Genomic DNA, 17,032 nt, shown 5'->3' on the forward strand with positions numbered 1-17,032 from the left:
TGTGGGAATCCTTCAATGTTCCATTATAAACAAACCGATTCTGCAAATCCAGGGGCAGGGAAAGGCTCAGGGGGCCTTGGCAAAGACCCTTGGGGTCATGATTCCCTCTGGCCTGCAGGGTCCTCTCTCCACCCCATTTTTTCCAGAGTCCCCTCTCTGGCTATGTGAGCCCAGCAATAATAGAGGTTCCTATTTTCCCCTGGCCTGGCTCCAACAGATGGGCACTGATCTTTCTTGTAACTCAATTTCCCTCGTGGTTACCCAAGTCAAAGTAGGGGTTAGGTATCCCCGAAAAGCCTCCCACCTCCGCCCAGCCGTACCTGTCTCAGGTTGTAGACGTACACCTTGCCCCGCTCCCGGCCCTCGCTGAAGTACATGGGTGCACCCACCAGCAGAACGTCAGTCACACCATCGCCATCGATGTCCACCGAGGTGATCTCACTCCCGTAGTAAGAGCCTACCTGCAGCACAGGGATGGGGACAGGGAAGAGGGACTATGCCTGCCCCTCACACCACAGACAGCCCTCACCTCCTGGACCCCAGTGACGGGAAACTTATGGAGGGAAACCACAGCCTTTGACTCGGAATTGTTGGTGAACAAATGGGTCCTCCGCTTGCCTTCCCCTCCCTTTGCTGCCTCTCCCCTGGAGTTGACTTGTCTGTTTTCGTTTCTCCCTCTGCCCTTCCTTCTTTTCTCCTTCAGTTTTTCCTCCTCTCCCCCACTCTCTTTCTTCCCTTTATTTATTTTTATTGAGGGCCATTTATTCTGATTATAAAAGTAATATATTAAAGGAGAAAAATACAAAAAAAGTATAAAGAGGTAAATAAAAAATTGACTCGAAGGCAATGGGTTTAGGGTTTTTTCTGGTTTAGAGTCCCAACAAGGAGCCCTGGTGGCTCAATGGTTAAGTGCTTGGCTGCTAACTGAATGGTCGCTGGTTTGAACCCACCAGCAGCTCTGCAGGAGAAAAGACCTGGCAATCTGCTCTTATCAGCCTAGGAAACCCTACAGGGCAGTTCTAGTCTGTCATACAGGGTTGCTATGAGTTGGAATTGACCCAATGGCACATAACAACAATATCGTCCCAACATCCAAACATAACTACCATTAACATTTTGGTGTATTTTCTTCTAGTCCTTTTTCTCTAGGGTGTGTTGCTTGTTTGTATAGATGTGTGTATATTTTTTATTTTTAATTAAAAAAACTATATCATGCTATGCATATAGTTTGTATACTCATTTTTGAATAAACCAACATATCATGAACATTTTCTCTATGACATTTTTTTCTACACCGTGATCACTGATGATTCCATAATATTTCAAATGATACATGTGCTGCAGTTCCCTGGATGGCACAAATGGCTTGCACTTGACCACTAACCTAAAAGTGAGCTGAACCCACCCAGTGCGCCGAGCAAGAAAGGCTTGGCAATCTGCTTCCCTAACGATTACAGCTAAGAAAACCCTATGGAGCAGTCTTCCTCTAACACATGGGGACACCATGGGATGAACTGTAGTACATGTATAATTTGCTGATGAATTTATGACATTTTTCCTGCCCAGTTCTGCCTTCAGCACCTGGACAAGAAACGGCAGTGCTGAAGACAGCTAATTAAGTGCTATGATGTATTTACTCAATCCTCTGTGGTTGGACATTTAACTTGTTTTCATTTTTCAATGTTACAAATAACTGAGTCACATCTTTGGTCATGTAGGATGGTGATTTCAGTATCTGAGTGCTCGCTATGTCCCTCCCCCGCCTTGGCTGCCGTGCTCCCCCTTCAGCAAAGGTATCATCTGCCCCATCAGTCAAAACCTGAGGGTCCTCCCTGGCTCCACCCCTCACCTCTCCCCCGGCAATCTACCAGCAAGTCCTGCCTGGTGCATCCCGAATACGTCTCCAACCTATATGCCTCCCTCCTCCACTGCTTCTTCCCTTGGTGAGACCTTCTCTGACCTTCCAAAGCCTTCCTGCCTCCAGCCTGGCCCCTAATCCACCGTCACAGGTAGCCTCTAACAGCTGACCATGCCGCTCCCTTGATTTTGGGATAAAGTCCAAACTCTTCATCATATCCTGCAGGAATGGCCTCCCTCCCTCCCCAGCCTCTGTCTCGCCACCCTCTGCTCCCATGCCTCCTCCAGCCATACACAGTTATCTCTCCTCTCCAAGGGCCCCAGCTCTGGCTGGGTTCCCAGCCTCCCCCGCACATGCTTTCCTCCTGCCTGGAACCCTCTCCCTTCATCCCTCCCCCAGCTAATGTCTTTTCATCCTTCAGATCTCAGCTGAAACATCACTTCCTATCAGAAGCTGGCAGTGACCTGCCCGCTCCACTCCAAGCCTGCAAGTCGTGTCCCTCCTCAATGCCCCCAGCCCCATATTCCTCCCACCCAGCACCTGCTTCTCCACGGGAGCCTCATGTGGCCAAGGACTGTGCCTGTTGTGTTTACCTAGCAGCCTGGATACATCGCCGGACACATGAGTAACGAGTTGCTGTCACGTTGATTCTGCCTCATGGCGCCCCACGTGGGTCAGAGTATAACTGTGCTCCACAGGTTTTCAACGGCTGACTTTTTGGAAGTAGATCACCATGCCTTTCTTCTGAGGTGTCTGTGAGTGGACTGGAACCTCCAACCTTTTGGTTAGCAGCAGAGCAAGCGCTTAACTACACCACCCAGGGACTTTGCCTGGTACACAGGAAGTGCTTAATAAATGCTTATTGAACCAATGGGTTGTCTAGGAAAGGGGAAGGAGCCCTTCCCAAGGACAGGCCCCGTGTGAGATGCTTTACAGCCTCGGGGTAGCTCAGGGTACAGCTTCAGCTACCTTAGGAGAGAGATCACCTCCCTCATCTCACAGGGGAGGAAAGGAGGCTCAGAGAATTTGAATCACTTGCCTAGGTCAGAAAGCTCTCAGGGCCGAGCTGGGCTGGAACTTGGGTCTGTCTGACCCCAGAGCTCATAACTGTCCCTCCCCCGGCCATCTCCCGGCTTTGTGGGCTTTCAGAAGAAATCTAGTCTCAAGTTTTAAACGTTTAACAGAGGAGAAAGATTGAAATATAGAAGAGAGAAAAGGAATAATAAACATGGGAGAAGGGGGCAATGTGCCTGTATAATTAAGAGGCAGACACAGAGAACAAGCAAAGGAGGGGGAGGAAGAGACATGTCTAAATATGTAGCCTCAGCTATGTGGGTCACCGTGATTTGGAATCCGCTTAATTTAGCTGCCTTCAGCACTGCGGTTTCTCGTTCGGATGTTGGAGGCGGAACTGGGCAGGAAAAATGTCATAAATTCATCAGCAAATTCCCTCCAACTCTCAAGGTCTAGCCTTAAATTCCCGAAAGAGCTGACCCTGGGCGGGGTGTGGGTGGGAGGGCAGGAGCAGACTGGAAGAGGGAGGCCTGCCGGGGTCTGCCAGCGCCCTTCGAGACAGGAAGAGGAATGGCGGAATGCTGGCTCCCTGCAGCTACAGGGATGCAAGTTAGACTCAGGAAGGAGCTTGTCCTCACGGTGACAAGGCAAGGACAGCAGACGATGCGGCAGACAGGGCTGTTCCCGGGCTCCGGAGAGCAGAGGGAGAGCTAGGAATAACTTGACTCAGCCACGAGTCTGCCATCTAAGCTTGCTTGGACAAAGCTATGGGCTTCTCAAACCCAAACCAAACCCACTGCAGTCAAGTCGATTCCGACTCATCGCGACCCTATAGGACAGAGTAGAACTGCCCCACAGGGTTTCCAAGGCTGTAGATCTTTACGGAAGCAGACTGCCCCACCTTTCTCCCACGGAGAGGCTGATGGGTGCTAACTGTCAACCTTTTGGTTAGCAGCTGAGTGCTTTAACCACTGCACCACCAGGGATCCTTTATGGCTTCTCAGGGCCTCATTTTCCCGAAATAGCTTGGCTGATCTCTTCACCACCAACGACTCGGATCATAGCTCTCCAGTCTGCATTCATGATGGTCTAACACAAGACTGTTAGCAGCACAGTCTGGTCGCCAGCCACATCCCGCGTGGCGCGTGGTGTTACCGCTCTGCGCTGCTCTCATTCCAGGAAAAGGGAAGACCTGGCGCCTTAGTGCACCCGTGGGGCCTTGCTGTGGGTGGATGCACGTGAAGGTGGCTTGAGGAGCATGGCTGCCCCTTCAGGATGCCTGGGACCCGGCAGCCCAGGCTGGGGAGCCGCAGTCTAGACGGTCCCACTAGCTCTGGCCTCTAGGACATGAACTCTGGGACAGAGCAGAGGTCTGTGCCTGAGGAGTGGCCAGAGTCGAGCAAATGCACCAGAGACACGAGGTCCGTGAGACAGAGGCAAGGAATTCTCCTAGGTTCTCCCACCCGCTGCAGGACCAGGGCCTGGCTTTCTGGGGAGAGGGGGCTCCAGGCAGCACCCCTGTTTCAGGGCAGTAAGCGGCCACATTTACTGACACCTTGGCCTTCAATCTTGATGTGAATGAGGTATGTCCCCAATCAAAAGGGATTTTTGAGGGCCTAGGGACAGTCCTATGAGTTGGAGTCGACGTGACGCCCCCCCAGCTCCCCACACCCTTACCTGCTCTCCCCGCAGAGCCTGGTGGATGGTGAGGCTCCGGTTGTTGTGCATGGTGAACAGGATGACTTTGCCTGTGTGGTTGAACCGGGGCGCTCCGGCCACGTATACCCGCCCCTGCCTGGAGGACACGATCGATGTGACTGTGTACCCTGCCACGGGAGGAAACAGGCTGGTCTCTGGTGCGGGTCCCCAGCAGGCTCCGCAGGGCTGGGTGCTTGGCTCGGCTGTGCCAGAGGACGGCCGCGAACGGAGAGGACTTAAGGAAGGCCGAGCAGATGTGCTCATGAGCGGCAGCGATTCCCAGGGACAGCTGGGAGGCCTGGAAGAGGCAGGACTCAGGAGGGGGTTTCTAGGTGGGGAGAAACCCACTGCGCCCCACCCCTGCTGGAGGAAATAGAGGAAGTCAGGCGAGGCCATGAAAGTCCAGCAAGGCTGGCCTGGAATGTACACCTCCATTCCTTCACCCTCCTCACAAGCATATTGCACACACAGGGAGGAGGGAGATCCGCCAGCTCAGCCACACTTCATTTTATATGGGCAGACTTTGCTTTTGATCCTCTCCAATCTCTGCAAACCCCTGCGAAGTGGGTCACTGGTACCTGGAGTGTGGGCTGAAAAGGTGTAAGGAATTGCTCCGCTCTGGGTATTTACACAGGGTTTAGGAGATTCTTGCAGCTCTGAAGCTTTGCAGAGTCAAAGGAGGGAGCTACCCAGACTCCTGCAGTCCCCCACATACACCAAGCAAAGAGGAAATAGACGGAAACCGAGCGGGTCTTTGGAAAAGCTGCAGATTCCCGTCCTTAGAATGGCTCTTCCAGGTCACTCTAAAACTTGAGTCACCCACAGCTCCCTCCCAGGTCCAGGAGAACGTGTGGCATTTTCAGGCAGCTCTCCTAAAAGGGGTGCCCCCAGCAGGTGTGCAAACCTGACGGCACCCCAGAAGCTCACTTTCTGCCAGATGACAACCAGACCTTGGACGCTGGATCCCAGGTTTTAGGCGGGTGTTGGGCTTTGTTGGCTTTTATGGGCTGTTTCTGGGGAATGGATGTCTTCTTCTGCCGTGTGTGTGTGTGTGTGTGTGTGTGTGTGTGTGTGTGTGGTGTGCGTGGGTATGCACAGTGTGTGTGTGCATGTGTGAGTGTGTATGAGTTTGTGTGGTGTGTGTGCATGTGTGCATGGTACGCACGTACATGGTTTGTGTGTGCACGTGTGTGTGTGCATGGTGTATGCATATGTGCAGTGTGTGCATGCGTGGTGTGCATGTGGGTGTGTTGTGTGTATATATGTTTGTGTGTGTGTGGTGTGTGTGTGTGTGCTGTGTATGTGTGTGGTGGTAACACCGTCATTCACCTCCCATGGGTACTGCCGGAGTGACATCAGGATGTACAGATGAGCGGATTCAGAGCCTGGGAGCTGGGGGTGGAGCAGGGTGGGCTACCCTGGCTCCAGATGTGTTTTAGACTCTTGGAGGTGCATTCTGGGCAATGGGGCTTGATGGCTTGGTAAGAGCTGGAGATCTTATGGAGAGGGGCTGACATGGCCATGTATTTAGCTCAAAGAGAGATATATGAGTGTCAGTTGGTGGTGGGGTTAGCCTTGTGGGGTGGAGCAAAGATTTGTTCTGACTGAGCCCTCAGTGGCCCTATAGAAAAGGGTTCTCAATTGCCCTTGGGCTTTTGGGCTTCCTCAGAAGGAGGGACGGTGCTGGTGGGACAGGGTTTGGGGGGCCGAGCGTCCAGGGGCAGGTATGGGCAGACATCAAAGCTGAGAGCAGCATCGAGAGCTTCCTATTTGCCAATGATCTGTGGGCTGTGGCTTCAGTTCCCACACTGCTCTCTGCCCAGCAGACAGGTCACTGTGAAGGCTTGGCAAGAGGGCAGAGCCAAGGCCAGAAGTCCACATTGCTTCCTCAGTGTGGGGGCTGAGAGCCAAGCTTTGAGTCTCCTTCCTCCCAATCATCCCCTCTCCCTTGGGGCATGTTGGGAGAATTTCCCAGCTGCCCCAGCAGGGAACCCCAGGCACTGCCCTCACTGGATGACTCCCAGAGGGAGGAGGAGGACAGAAGGTACTCTCTCAGGAGCTCCACCCAAGGCGCCGACTGTGGTTATGGCAAGACCGTTGGGCCTCCTGTGGGTCCTTTAGCCCAGCTCCACCCTGCCAGGCTCTTCTGAGAGGAGAAGGAGGACATCTCCGCTGGGCCAGGGATAGATATGCGCACTACTGTCCGCTCACTCAGAAGCCTTCAATAGCTCCCTGCTGTCAACATGAGAAAACCGAAGCCCCTTCACCTGACGTTCTAGGCCTCCTGCGGCAGAGCCCACGCGGACCTGCCTCCTCTGCTTGATTCTCACGCCTCTCCGCTGCTCCAGCGGCCCTGATCTACTTCCTGTGTCCTGAAATTGTCTAGCATTTCCCACGCCTCTCTCCTTTCCCTGACCCTGCTTGGCTTATTCAAAACTTTAAAGCCTTGGAGACCTGGATTAGGAGCCAGCGCTTCCCCACTGAGTCTCCAGAGTGTGCCAGCCACTGAGACACGACCACCCACTTGGTTTCTCCCACTCACTTGAAATTTACCCTGTGGGGCCCTGGCACGTTGCTGATGTTAACTGCTTGTTACTTAATGCTCCGTGGCACACGTACCTTATGCCTCTTACTTTGTTCTTCCACTTTTGGCAGAGGCCCGAGTACATGGGAGGAGCACAGTGAAACGTAATTGAATCTAGTCAAAGGGTTATACTTCATTTAGGAGCCCTGGTGGCATGGTGGATAAGCGCTTGGCTGCTAACCAAAAGATTGATGGTTTGAACCCACCAGCTGCTCTGCAGGAGGAAGATGTGGCAGTCTGCTTCAGTAAAGATTACAGCCTTGGGACCCTGTGGTGCAGTCCTACTCTGTCCCGTGGGGTCACTATGAGTCGGAACCTACTAGATGGCAACAGGTTTTAGCCTTTGTTTGGAGTCCCCAGGTGGTGCAAACTGTTAATGTGCTTGGCTGCTAACTGAAAGGTTGGCAGTTCGAGTTCACCCAGAGGTATCTTGGAAGAAAGGCCTGGTGATCTATTTTTGAAAACTCAGCCATTGAAAACCCTACGGAGCACAGTTCTACTCTGACACACATGGGGTCGATGTGAGCCAGAATTGTTTGTTTTTAATCCTTCATCCTTCTGGCATCTTTTCTAGTGTTTGAGAAGTTATCAAGAAGGTAAGGAACTCAATCCCTCCCTTCTTTATTTGTGCTTTTACGTGAGCTCTTACCTTGCTTATTATAATTATCTACGCACGGTCCCTCCTCCCTGCTGGGAAGCAGGCTGAGGGCAGGCGCTGTGTCCTCTTTACCACTGCCCATTGCACTCTGATAGCATGGACCGCAGGTGCTATTTCCATAATCCAGGTTTATTACATGTCGAATTCAATCGCACCCAGAGCCTAGGGCCATGGTACTGTCAGAAACTTCCAGGGATCCACACCTCTGGAGTTTCCAGGACAGTTCTGATTCCAGGGTTTTGCCCTGTTGTCAGCTGAGGGACCCAAGGTTGGGGATGGAGGATGGGGTAGCCACAGAGTGGACAGCACCATAAGCAGGGCGTGTGGCTGAAGAGCTGAGGGACCAAAGCAGGGAGGGGATGGAGCAATAGAGAGGATGGACTTACAGACAGATTCACCGACAACTGTGGATGGCCAAGCTCACGGAGGAGGCATTAATGATGAGGAATTTCATGGATGGTAGACTTAGTTCAGAAACTCAGAAAGACCCAGAGACAAGGGGAGCCCTGGACATTCACTCCTGGTTGCCTTCCCTCTGGCTCAGCCCTTTTAGAAAGTAACAAATTATGGCCAATGGGACTTAGCCATGGACATGGATGGCCAGAGGGACTGCTCCCGAGGTGACTGGGATCCAGTGAGTTAAGGCCTCACAGCTGGGCCCCATCAGGCCAATGAATTGTGATGCTCTTTATGGTCCACTTCCAAAGTGTCTAATAAGAAGTGACTTCTGCTTTGACTGTGAGAATGAGCTTCTCCTGACTTGCATTTCCCCCCCGGGAGGCAGAGTATTTCGTATGCTAAAACCCTAGTCAGGACAGAAAGCTTTAAAGATACACCAACAACTGACCTAGAGTCTAGAAGTGTCAACTGAAACCCATTTAAGGTATGGGTGAATTGTTGTCATTTATTCTGCCTACTCATTCGGAGCCTCTTCTGTGCTGGGTCTGCAGGATGCCAAGCTGCGGAGGAAATGGCCGTGACCCCAGGCAGCCAGGGCCTGGATTGCTCTTCAGGATTGGGTACTTGAATCAGCAGAAAATAGGCACAAAGAGGCCCCTCACCTGGAGTGTGGGCCAAGGGTGCCGGGTCCTCTGGGCCCCCCTCCTCCCTGCCAGTCAGGCACACCCCAGCGCCAGGTTCTTACCCAGGTAAGCACCGTGGTTCTTGAGCTCCTCAGGGAATTCCTTCAGGTAGGACTCGCGGTGAGGGATGACCTTCCCACCACTGGTCTCCTTTAGCACGGCTCCGTTCCAGTCATAGGCGCCCACGGCTCCAAGCAGAATCCCGTCCTGGCAATGGGGAGGGGACACACATCAGCGTGGGTCCCCCAGGTGCCCCTCGCTGGGGCCCGCACCGGGCTCTGCCAGCCACATCAGGCTCCTTCTCCCGGGTTTGTTACTTGCTGGCCTACCCTTCCAGGGGTCTCTTGGCTTTGAATGAGCTTAGAAGACCTTCTTACGCCATCCTATTTTGAGCACAGGTGAGTCAAGCTGATCCCAAAGATGGGATTTAGGACAGAAGGAATGGTCTAGAAACAAACTTCAAATCCAGCACCAAACCTCCATTCATCCTTGGGCTTCAACCCCCCCTAGGAATCTCCTGTCACTTTCCCTTCCTTTTTACACCCCTTCAAGCTGTGCCCCTCTGTACTCGGCCCCCTCCAGCGTTCCTTTGTGGTGTCTGAGTTGTTTCCCTGTGTTTAAATCCTGCTCCCTGCTCATGTCTTCAATAACAATTCCCTGCTTTGTGCCATGCTCTTGCTTGATACTGGGGATACTGTCTCTGCCCTCCCAGAGCTCGAAGATACTGAACAAATATGCAAATAAACACATTGTTGCAAACCGTGACAAGTGGGATGAGGGAAAACCACAATGAGATCCAACTGAGATTGAGCTGGGGGCAAGGGAAAGCCTTTTTGAATAAATGATGTAAACTCAGACCCTGGAAGATGGGTGGGATCAGATAGCAGAAGAGCTGGAGGAGGAGACAGCTTGTGCAAAGGCCCCGAGGCTGGAGACAGTTTAGAGCTTTTGCTTTCGAGGAGCTGAAAGTTGTTTGGGGGGCTAGGGCACTGAGTGGGAAGGGGAAGAGTGTCTTGAGATGAGGCTGGACAGTAAGCTGGGGCCACATCTGTGACAGGCAACACTCCGAGGACAGGAGCCTGCCTTTCAGTGTTTAGAGGGTCTGCTCCACTTGCCATTTGCAGGATAAGTGGATGTTGAAATGCTTGGGCTGGAAGACAGGAAGCGTCTACGAAACTGACTCCAAGGTGATCTCCTAGGACTAGGGCTACGCATTTTATGGGACAGCTCTGCACACCCCGCCACCCTCAACTTAATCCACTTAGCTAGTGGGTACAGAAGACAAACAGCAAGTGCCTAGAAGAGGAAGAGAATTTACCCAGGAACAGCGAGGGGCCCAAGGAGGGTGGTGAAAGCAGGAAGGGGTCAACCCCAGGGTTACCTTGGTGACTAGGAGCTGGGGGGCTAGCCTTGGGTTTTTTAAACCACAAGCCAGTCAACTCAACTCTCTCCCACCGAGCCGGGCTGTCTGGCTGGACTTGAGGTTCCTCCACCACTTGGAGCCCAAGGTACTCAACCTCCCCCTCACCCCCAAAGCAATTATACCAATAGAAAAATATGCTCCTGGCCTGGGAACAAGCAGAGCCGTAAACAAATGCAGAGGCAGGGGCCCCACGCACTAGTTTTGTTGTTGGTGGTGGAGGCGGCAAGACGGTGAACCTTAAGCTGAGCTTCCTTTTCTCATTTCCAAGGCGTCACTTTATAGAGTTAAACTGAACACAAGCTTAAGACATCCTAACACTCTCGAGGTAGAACTCACTGTTCAAACAGAATATTTTCGCGACTATAAATCAAGCTGGTCTTGGGAGTCTGACGGGCTTGGTTCTGTTCAACATCCCACTTTCTAATTAGCCTTCTTCCTCCTTCCCTGTGTCTGCCCCTCAGCCTGGGTGGCTCTGACAGTCAGCCAGGGCTAGGATTGAGGCCAATGCCTCAAATACTCGCTGTCCCCAAAGTCACTGCCAACAACCCTCCATTCTTTGCGAAGTACTTTCTCATGCAACAACCCATTTAGGCTCACAAAGGCCCCATGAGGCCACAGGACAGATGTACATAATCTGCACTTGAAAAATGAAGTGCCTGAGGTTCAGAGAGGGGAGGTGACTTGCCCAAGGTCACACAGCAAGTCAGAGGCAGACTGGGGCTACGATCAGGTAGTTGGGCTGGGCAGAGAAGAAAACACCCATCTGTTTCCCAACGCCTCCCGTGGATCCTGCTTCCGATGTTTCTGCCTGAATTCCCCGCTGGGAGGAGCTCGCTGTTTGGGCCTCACCTCTCCCTCTCCTCCCACTCTCTGCCTGCTGAGTCTGAGTTTGCAACTGTAGGCCAGGCTGCTCCGCTTCACAGAGAGGCCTTTGAAGATGTATTTTCAGCTTTGCAGATGGCAGGGACCTTGGTGCCGAGACGGGCTGGCTCAACCTGGGTGCCTGGGTGTCAGCTGGGGGAGACCCCAGATGCTGACTCACCCTATGTGATGGGAGTTTGAGAGATCCATCAGGACTTGCGGATTTGGCAGCCCTGGGCTAGGTGATTGTTTTGGAATTTCACCTCATTTTAACTCTTGCAGTGGCTGTAGTCTTGCACTCTCCTTGGGGATGAGTTTCGGGGGCCCCTTCCTGACAGTGGGTTTGGTGGGGGAGGTAGGGAGTGTCACTGAGTACAGGGTGCTGTGACAAGTGGGCTAGGGCTGGGAGGACAAAGGCCACCAAAACTAACCTCAGCATGTCACAATCTTTCTCCAGCTGGAGGAGCCCAGACAGTTTGCATTTGGGAAAAATCCGGAAGGGTGTGGCTGGCCCTGCTGTGGAGCAAGCGGGTAGAGGCTAAGGATGCTGTTAAACATCCTACAGTACACAGGACAGGCCCCCACAACAAAGAATTATCTAGCCCCAAATGTCAATTGTGCTGAGAGGTTGAGAATCCCTGGCCTGGTGGGTACAGCATGAGCTCTGGAGTCAGACATTCCTGGGTTCCAGTTCCAGCTCCAAAGCGTCTAGCTGTGACCTTGGTCAAATTAATCTTGTTCTCTCACTGAGCCTGTTTCTTTAGAAATTCTTGAGAATTTGTAGTTTTAATGCTTAGCATAGTGCTTGGCAGTCAATCAGTACTTGATACATGGTCGCTCTTTTCATTCATTAATTCATCCATAAAGCATCTTCTGAGAAGACCAGAATGAAAGAAAAATCAGACCCCACAGTTAAGTTGTTGCAACAGATGAGTAATTACAGTAGAGTGCAAGAAGTGGTCTGATGGAGGCAAGGAGAGCATTTTGGGGGTGCCTAGAGAAAGGAAGGAGCCCTGATGGCACAGTGGTTAATAACTCGGCTGCTAACCAAAAGTTCGGCAGTTCAAATCCACCAGCCACTCCTTGGAAACCCTACGGGGCAGTTCTACTCTGTCCTGTAGGGTCTCTATGAGTCAGAGTCGACTTGATGGCAATGGGTATTGGTAATGAGTAGAGGAAAGAGGGAGGGAGAAGGAGCATAGTAGAGATAGGAAAGGATTTTAAGAAAATGTTACTTGATTTATTGTTGTTGTTATGTGCGTTGAGTTGACTCTGACTCACAGCAACCCTGTAGGACAGAGTAGAACTGCCAGATAGAGTTTCCTAGACTGTACATCTTCATGGGAGCAGATCACCTGATCTTTTCTCCTGAGTTAGTGGACTCATAAAATGGAGGCACTTGAGTCAGGCCCTGAGACAATGGAACAGTGCATTACATCTTGTGATAAGCAGAAGTAAGGGGAAGGGGCGCAAGAAAATGAATATTAAAAGATAAGCAAGACAGCCACTTTTAGAAGTTTGCAAAAAACTACTTGCTTCACTGCTCTCTCTTACGCAAACTGTTCTAATGAATAATGTTGAAACAAGATAGTTAAAATGTTTATCAAGAATGCCTGTGCAGCTTATTCCAGGAAGAATATATGTTTAAAATAGGATTACTAATGTTGAGAAAGACTGTAATCATTCACCCACCTTGTGGCTTGAGTCATGTATTCCTTCCCCATTTTACCACATAAAAGACCTACCCCTTTTCCACTAAGTTGGAACACTTTGTAATCCCGCATTGCACTGTGTTCCCCAGCCTAGCTGTTTCTATTCCCCGAATAAATCTCTTTTCTTTCACTTTTGACAGAGTGTGAATTTTGTTCAACACTACCATGTTTCTGGTGTCAGAAGTGGGATCCAAAGGTGCATCGCCAGCATCAACCCCTGAGGAGTCAAGGACCCCAGCTCAGGTACCACCAAGAGTCATCTGGGCTCATCATCTCCACGAACTCCTGGGAGTTGCCACAGGTAAATAACCTCCCAGATTAGAGATCTGCTTTCTTGCGCTGATGCTCGCTGAGGTTTTATTTGGGGACCTGGTGTCTAGATGTTTGTCTGTCTCTTTTTGTTCGATGTAAATTTGGATACTCTGGCTGAGATATTGGTTCATGTTTGTGACTTGACTGCTGCTTAGGAATCTCAGAATCTATAAGCCGCAAAAATGTGGGCACGTGTTCAAGCAAATAAGAGCCCTTTGAGTGCTTGACCAGTAACTGAAATTCTCCCGTGACAGGATAAACTGGTTCAGGGGAAGGGCCAAAAGCATTAGGCTGCCCTCAAATCTCAAGACAATTCCCCTGCAACAAGGCACATATTAGTTAAAGCAAAACACTGTCCAAACACTAGGCATTTGTTTGATTTTGAGAAACTGAAAGTAACGATTGAGTTTGGATTTTGTTGTGCACGTGTTTGTTTTGTCCATCAGAAAATAGTATGGTTGTTACAACTGGGGGTGATGTTAGACATTAAACTCAGAATGACCATGAACAATGTGATTACTAGAGACAAAACAACAGTCATGGAAATAGGAGAGAATATATTTAAAATACTTTTTTTTAATGCACTGTCCCATTCTGTTATGCCCAAATATGGACATATTTTAAGCCTTCTTGTTGATATTTGCACTTTTTTAGAGAAACATGTTCATATATTGCAGACTCTAGGTGCCAAATTATTGTTAGCTGTCCCTTTTATGTAAATTTCTACACCTTGGCACCTTGGTCAGACAGCAGACACACAAAAAAATCTTTAAATGGCCCTGTGGCCAGAAGCAGACAACATGTGAAGTAGAACAGCTAATACCAAGATCACAGATCAAGATTTCATGCATTCCTGCTGAAATTTTTGGACTTGACTTTTTAATTGTAGCTATTCTTATGCTATTAGCTTTGCTCCATTATTGTGGTCTCCTTCCTTAGTAATTTTATTAATAATGGAGTTCTATTTCGGTTTTATAATTTTTCTTTCTGTGATCACTCCTAATTCTTAGAGAGAAAATCAGTAGCTAGTGCTGGAAATTTAACTGAATGTTGAATCTCTCATCCCTCCCCACAATCTGGGCATGAGAATTCAGATTCATTAGCCTCCCCTGAATTGAATTATGGTCATGTACTCGGCCCTACTGTTAACCCCAACATCACCTCTAAATGGGCTATACATATTGGATTATGGCATCCCCCTGAATTATCAACTCAACCTCAAGTATCATGTTTTAATCTAACCCTAATCACAGCCAAGAAATGCTCTGAGACTGCTTGGGATCTTTCAGATCTCAGGTGCAAAGATGATTTTCTGGTCTTATATCCCACCCGCCCCACCCCAGGTTTTGGATTAAGGCTCACATAGCCCATATAACCAATTGTTAAGAGTAAATTTAGAAGAATCCCTTGTGCCAAACTTTGGAGTCTGGATAAGTTAGCATTAGGACGATTGCCCATTTGTGATAATTCTTTGACAGAGGAATGGCTTGTGCAAACTAATCAAATCATTCCCTTGCCACACAACGAAAATGGTGTGGTTTGTGACCTTGAGGGTATGTGTTTTTATATAGAGGATCAAAATATCCCTGGATAAAACCAGACACCACAGATAAACCTTATGCTTGGGCATTACCTTGTCTGGATGGTTAGGACATGATGAGTCAATGTACTTTAGAACATTTAGGAATTCCCTTGAAGACCCATTCCTACAATGGGAGTATGCACTAGACTAATAAATTGAGCATTCTTGCTCATCACGACAGAAATGCAAATCCTTTGAAATGAGCAGATCAAATGAAATACCAAAACTTTTATAGCTGAAAAACCCAGTCTGGGAAGGGTATTTTTCTGAGACTTTCGACCCTGGTATGGTGTCCCTCAACTTGAAAAGTCCATTAGCAATCTGTCTGCCTCCATGGCTCAAATTGCTGATGATATTGCAGATGGGATAGTCGCTCAACAGAAAATCTTTAGACACCCTCACTAGGTTGTATTAGATAATAGAATAGCCCTTGATTTCATTTTAGCTCAACAAGGGGGAGTTTTTGCCATTGCTAATACCTCTTGCTGCACCCGAGTAAATATCTCAAGAGAAATAGAGTAAGATATTAGAAAAATTTGTCAAAGAACCACTTGGTTACATTCAATGCGCCCAAGCCTGATACCTCTTTTCTTGATATTTTTAGCTGGTTACCCAATGGTCTTGGTTCCTGAATTAGATCAATACTACTGACTATCCTGATGTTACTCGTAACCATTGTAATAATCATTGGGTTAATTAATAGCTGCATGAAATGTTTTTCTAAGGCTTTTGATCAGACTACTAGTTCTATGCCTATGAAAAGAATCATGTATATAGATGAATCTACTTTTTCAAGTGAGAATAATTTCACTCCCTGATTTTGAATCCCTAATGTTCTGACTACACTGTTACAGTTTCAATGATCTTGTTTAATCCAGTGTATTATAAAATGTTTGTCTAACACCTATGACCAAACTGCTAAATCCCTTGCTATGCAAAAAGTTATGTATATTGAAGAAAATATGATAGATACTCCCTAAGCCTCTATCTGCCCTCCCAAGATAGAATGTTTACATTTCCATTGTCCTGGCTTAATTTAAGTTGTTCTCACATGTGGCCTATATCTTCGACCTTTACCCAGATTAACCAGCTCACTCTGAAGATGAGGCCTATTAACATGGCAAGATGAAGGTGTGTCTTTATAGAAAATCAGTAATAATGTGTCCTAATAACTAGATGGTGCCTGGCTACCCTTTTACTGAGTAGTGCCTGAGGTCTTAAAGATTTGCAACTACAAGCTGCCATCTAACTGCTACTCCTAAAAAAAGAAAGCCCTTGCAGAAGAAAGGATACTATTTTGTGGGCGATTATAAGTGATCAGCACCCCCTAGCAGAGGCTTGATCAAAAGGGGGGAATGAGTTAGTGGACTCTCATAAAATGGAAGCACTTGAGTCAGGCCTGAGACAATAAAACAGTGCATTCCTTCTTGTGACAAGCAGAAGCAAGGGGAGAAGCGGCCCAAGGAAATGAGTGTTGAAAAATAAGTAAGAGAGTCACTTTTAGATGTTTGCAAAAAGTACTTGCTTCACTGCTCTATCTCTTACGCAAACTGTTCTAATGATTACTGTTGAAGCAAGATAGTTAAAATATTTATCAATAATGCTTGTGCAGCTTATTCCAGGAAGAATGTATGTTTAAAATAGGATTACTAATGTTGAGAAAGACTGTAATCATTCACCCACCTTGTGGTTTGAGTCATGTATTCCTTCCCCATTTTACCACATAAAAGACCTACCCCTTTTCCATTAAGTTGGAACACTTTGCAATCCTGCATTGCACTGTGTTCCCCAGCATGGCTGTTTCTATTCCCTGAATAAATATCTTTTATTTCACTTTGACAGCATATGAGTTTTGTTAAATGCTATAACACTCCCATGGAGTGCTGGTGAGTTCAAACTGTTAACCTTTTTGTTAGCAGCTGAGCACTTAACCATTGCACCACCAGGGCTCCTACTTGATTTATTAGTAAGTCTCAAAATGAATGTGTTCAGTTCCAAGCCTCAAGATTCCACAAATATTTTTCAGATATCTACTCAAGACAGAAGTTCAGAGACCTTAAGTGATTTGTCTGAGGCCACACAGCCAGGAAGTGCTCTCCTCTTGCCTGGCTACAACAGAATTAGAATACCAGATGCCAGCAAGCCTTCCTTCCAGTTCTTCTTGAATTTTGAGAGACAAGACTGTGGAGAGAAGTGGGAGGTAACTGCTGGTCTGGTCTTGTGCACTAGTGAGGTAGGAGGCCACGTA

At 48.8% G+C, this 17,032-nt stretch overlaps 1 protein-coding gene across 1 annotated transcript in view; it reads right to left on the bottom strand.

Annotated features, from left to right (window-relative positions):
* The window catches only part of ITGA11 (integrin subunit alpha 11), a 118,774-nt gene that overhangs the window by 31,908 nt on the left and 69,834 nt on the right, over positions 1-17,032 (bottom strand). Inside the window, 4 exon segments of the mRNA XM_012555033.1 lie at positions 1-40; positions 321-461; positions 4,550-4,698; positions 8,957-9,101. The exon segment at positions 1-40 is cut by the window's left edge and continues 6 nt beyond it. Coding sequence (XP_012410487.1) covers positions 1-40; positions 321-461; positions 4,550-4,698; positions 8,957-9,101 — 475 coding nt within the window.

Source organism: Trichechus manatus, unplaced genomic scaffold (assembly GCF_000243295.1).
Source record: "Trichechus manatus latirostris isolate Lorelei unplaced genomic scaffold, TriManLat1.0 scaffold00030, whole genome shotgun sequence".
NCBI classification, from domain to species: Eukaryota; Metazoa; Chordata; class Mammalia; order Sirenia; family Trichechidae; genus Trichechus; species Trichechus manatus.